Consider the following 4,993-nt stretch of genomic DNA (forward strand, 5'->3'; position numbering starts at 1 on the left):
GTGGCCAAGGATGCCTTCTTGATTTCAACTGTGATATCCTTAACCCCTGTGTTTGTTCCCTGCTCCCTTCTTGTTAGAGTTACACCAGTCATTTTCCTTTCCATCGCTCGCTGTATCGTGCTCAATTCAATTGAATCATCGTTCAGGTTTCTACTCCGTAACAGCTGAAATACACCACGCGAAACGGCTTTGTAGAATGCCGAAAACGTCATTTAAGTAATGGACACAACATCCAAAACCATTATCTGCTCTTTCTGACGGTGTTGTTAATCCGAATTCGAATTCCGCGCACGCTGTGAACGCAGACTGCACGGTACTCCGCGGCACCTTGCGGTTAACTCCCGAGACTGCGACCAGTTTCTACAGTTTCGTCGACAGATGGCAGCACTATACCGTTCGCACGTTTTGCAGACAAATTGTAGCAACAAAACAATACCGACAGGGCCGCCGCCAAGAATACACCAGTGGAAATGACCCAAGCTGGTGACCTAGATTCCCATGTATATAATAATTTTATTATCTACGCTGCAGAGCTGTAATGCCCTTCATTGGGCGCCCTCATCTCCTCAACTGCTCTCTATCACTTGATAACCGTTACCAGGAAAGTTTATTGCACCTCAAATAAATTATTAGTTGTATAGAGGAATTATAATGCAAGCTGTACCGACCTACCGTTGCTGAAGAATACCAACGGGCGAAATACACCCACTGCTGTCATATTTCCCCTACCCACACACACTGAACGAAACTAAATGCTGCGAAGCCTCGACACGATCAGTTGTGCTCATACTTACGTCACCAGTTACTATGCAACGGCTGGGCCGAACAGCTGATCTTTGAAAAGGTGCGCGCGCTGCAGACCACCTAAAAAAGCGCGCGCCAGCGCCATAGTACCCAGGCTCGATGGTACGGAAGTCTTTGCATTAGGAAATATTCGACAGCACTAGGGAAATGCTATAAATGAAAGAAGAAAACGAGAGTTCACGATGAGGAACACGCTTTTATTATAAAAGCGACACGTTCATGGCGAGTGGATGGATGTATTTACAAGAGCACGACGATGCTTTTCAGAGACTGATGACATAATTTAACAGTTCGTGAAACAACTCGCCATATGGTGCAGTTGGATGAAGATATTTACAGATGAGACGATCCCGTGGTCACTCGGGTTGGGTTGGATGAGGGTGAGCCTTCGATGGAGATGAAGTGGATGATGTAGTTCGTTGAGCGCCTTACGCGCTTCAGCACTGCGCTCTTGATGGGCGTGAGGGATGGGCTCGATGACTTCATGCGGTAGCCACAGGTTGGGTGATCGGAAGAATGACGGCGGGGCTTACTTCTTCGCTGCAGCTTTCTTTGGCGTTGCCTTCTTCGCAACCTTTGGCTTCTTGGGAGACTTCGCCTTCTTCGGGGACTTGGGCTTCTTCGCAACCTTGGGCTTGGCCGCGGCTGTCTTCTTGGGCTTCGCAACCTTCGGCTTGGCGGCCTTCTTAACGGGGGACTTGGCAGTCTTGGGCTTTGCCACCTTCTTGGGTTTCGCAGCCCCTCCGGCAGCCTTCTTTGGTCCTCGCTTTGCACCTGCAGCTTTCTTGGGGGCGGTCGCCTTCTCGGCCAGGCGGAAGGAGCCGGACGCCCCAGTGCCCTTGGAACGCTTGAGCACGCCTGACTGGACGGCACGCTTAAGAGCAAGCTTGAGATGAGTGTTGACTACCTTGCTGTCCTTGCCGACGTCGTAGTGGCTCATGATGTACTTGTGGATGGCCTGGCGGGAAGATCCACCGCGCTCCTTGAGGGCCTCGATAGACTTCTTGACCATCTCGGTGTACTTAGGGTGGTTGACGGGCTTCTTCGCCTTCTTGGCGCCTCCTGCAGATTTGCGGCCCTTGGCCTTGGGCGTCGCAGCAACGGCGGGCTTGACCTCAGCGTCAGACATAGCGGGAACTGGAAGGGACTCCGTAGCTGGAACTTCACGAACAGGCGAGCAAGCGAGCGAGCGGAGGAGCAGACGTCCGAACTGGTTGCGAGCCGAAAGAGCGAATGATCCAAAAAGCGGAGAGCGGCCGCTTTTATACAGGGGGCGCGGACGTCACGGAAGACTACAACAATATCTCGCGCGGGCGAGCGCCGCGAATGTGGCGGCTCTAGTTCGAGATTGTGTTTGTTATGCACAAAAAACGATTGGTAGCACATTTTAACGACGCCGCGCGATTATCAAAACTAAACGGCGTTGTAGTGGGGGCTTTCGACGAGCACCGTACTATTTTTCCCTGTGGTGCGCAGCCGTGAAGTTTGTAAAACGAGAGTTTTTCGGCACGCCGGTGTTAACGAGATTGCGCTAGTTCTGTGATTCGAATGTCGCTGTTCGCACCCCGTTGTGTCGGGGCTGCTGACAATTGTCTAGGAATAAAATTCAATGATCCTTCCACGTACTTTGACCGTTTTTCTCGTGTTGTACAGCGCGAATCGAGCGTGAGCGGCGCCAGAAAATAGCCGGGGAAGCACAAGTTTGCGCTGACCCGCCATGTTGACAGCTTGGTTCGCAGCTGTCGACGTTCGGATTTTTCATATTTTCGGCAATTAATCGGTTGATTTACACCCGAAAAATTGCAACGAAGCTCGGGGCGGTATTTTAGTAAATTTTGACACCAGTTTTGTTGAGTTTCAGGAAGATGTAGGTGAGCGGCGAACAAAAAATGAGACCGGCTTCCCCGGAGTCGTTTTCTCGATTTGTGACGTAGCGCCTCGCAGAGACGAGGATCGTGTTTGCGCGACCACGAATTTTGGGAATTTTTTTCATCAGTTTGAAGCGCACTTTACGTCAAAATGGCACGTGTAATCGGTGTAGCACTTCTTTTGCGTTCTTCTACCAAGTTTGAGTGTCTGAAACGCTCTTTAGAGCGAGAAAACCTTGCTCGTAGAGCCGCATCCCATGGATTGCTACGGCGCAAATCGGAACGCCCTCACTTTTGGTCACTTTTGGGCATCCAAGGAACCGTGCTTTTTCTACACCAAATAATGTGGGGAAAATTTTATTTTCGAATGGATCTTGCCATGGGGAACACCTGTGATGCGCTTGCGACTAAAATTAAAGGTTTTTGCGCGCTGCGCAATGCAGTTTGACAGCTCCCATTCGCTTCGTAGCAAACAGCTGGAGGAATCGGGCACCCGTTTGGCGCCAGTTACTAGGCGGTCATCAGTAGTGGGTTTGGCATTTTTATGATTTGATTACAGCCCAAATTAGACTAATTCACTGCCCGTATTGGATTGGCATTGCATGCGAGCTGCAGATATTCGCGCGGACAACTTATGAGAAGTGTTTACATTTTGTTTCGCTTACAAATTCGCAATGTTTTGCCACTGGCCTCCCAGCTAAAATGCTTCCGGTCGGTTTTCGGATGCTGTCCGCTCATAAGCTGCACTGTTAGCGAAACGGCAAAGAGCTTCAATTCAATTCACCATTTATTGATTTTTCGTTCTATTCTGAGATGCGCCGAAATGATGTACCGAGATATCGGCCGTCAGCTTGGCTGGCTATAGGGCACACATCAATATCTGGCGTGAAATGTTTTGGCGATCACAAAGTATGAAAGACGAAACGCAACAACCCGAATTTTTCGGAAGAAAACTTAACTTCATCGCGCGCATTCGGTATATTACCGTTGCATATATAGCGACGTGGCGACGAATCTGACAAATGGTGTTGCTTTGCCCTGTCATACATAGAGACGGTGTATTCTCTGTTTTTAAGGACCTATATTCAATGTGGCTGGCAGACAAATATTAGTTGATATAGGTCGCATAGGCTTCTTTAACTTCAAGGGGAGCAGTCCCTCTGCGCTGGGTGAATCCCTATGCGTGTTATTGTCGAATCTCCCATTGCACGTACCAAGTCGAAACAATTTAACCAGAGGCCCCGCTGCTTCGAGCGGATGCCCATTCAGCTCAAGATGTACGACGAGAGGGCAAGCCTGTATATACCAAAATTTCAATTTTTTATAAGCACCCTTTGATGGCGATGAATACATTCTCGTGACACCATCCTTGTGTGGTGGACTGTTCGTGCGTGTTTACCCGAGCGTGCGTTAGTTCGTGTGTGTTCTGTGTACATGTGCGATTGTGTGTGGGTACATGTGTGTATGTATGCGTGTGTTCGTGCAGGCCTATGATTGTGCATGTGTGACCTGTGTTCGTGCATGCTTCGATGTACGTTTGTGATTATGTGTGTGTGCACGCTTCTGTGTATGTGAATTATTGTGTGTGTGGCTGTGCACGTTTATGGTTCATCAAAGAAGCAGTGAGTTATTAATTAGTACCCCATTCCATAGCCTAACGTATACTTTCCGGAAGTATCTGACTGCCATTCTTCGTTATGGTGTAAAAAACATGCCCAACCAATGTTTATACGATATGCGGATCGAATGCGTTTATTTTGACCGCACTAAGGCTGACAAAACTTGCACGTATTCGGGCGCCAAATCGCCGCATTCCATATACGTAACTAAGGCTTACACGCAAATTTGCTGCCTCTCTCCCCTTTTTCACTTGACACCAGATTAACACCACATGTACGCATGCTGCAGATATTGCAAAGAATTAAACCATTACAATCTGTAGCGTAACCACGCCCCGTCGTGGTGGTCTAGTTACTAACCCGCTGGTCGCGGGATCGAATCCCGGCCGCGGCGGCTGGATTGTCGATGGAGGCGAAAAAGCCCTTCACTACAGCGTATCTCACACTGATATGCTGGTTTTGCGATCCGTTAATCCCCACATATCCATCAATCAATAAACCCTAGTAACCAACACCTTTTCAAAGGTAGCTTGTATAGGTAAATCAAGTTTTGTGCAGATGCCTGCACTGGCGAGACGAGGACGATTGCAATATTTTTTGTTGCAGAAGCAGATAAACGCTAATACCACTTCATGAAACTTAATTATTACTGTCGCTGTTTCTCTTCGTTCGAATGGGTGACTAGGCATTCCGTCTCGTTAA

At 48.7% G+C, this 4,993-nt stretch overlaps 1 protein-coding gene across 1 annotated transcript; it reads right to left on the bottom strand.

Annotated features, from left to right (window-relative positions):
* Positions 1 to 980: 980 nt before the first annotated feature.
* On the bottom strand, positions 981 to 2,049 carry LOC119179514 (histone H5). The gene has a single exon (XM_037430602.2). It carries the CDS (start codon positions 1,931 to 1,933, stop codon positions 1,334 to 1,336), a length of 600 nt encoding a protein of 199 aa, XP_037286499.1. The 5' UTR covers positions 1,934 to 2,049; the 3' UTR covers positions 981 to 1,333.
* Between the last annotated feature and the right edge of the window lie 2,944 nt (positions 2,050 to 4,993).

This window comes from Rhipicephalus microplus, chromosome 7, assembly GCF_043290135.1.
Source record: "Rhipicephalus microplus isolate Deutch F79 chromosome 7, USDA_Rmic, whole genome shotgun sequence".
Classification (NCBI taxonomy): domain Eukaryota; kingdom Metazoa; phylum Arthropoda; class Arachnida; order Ixodida; family Ixodidae; genus Rhipicephalus; species Rhipicephalus microplus.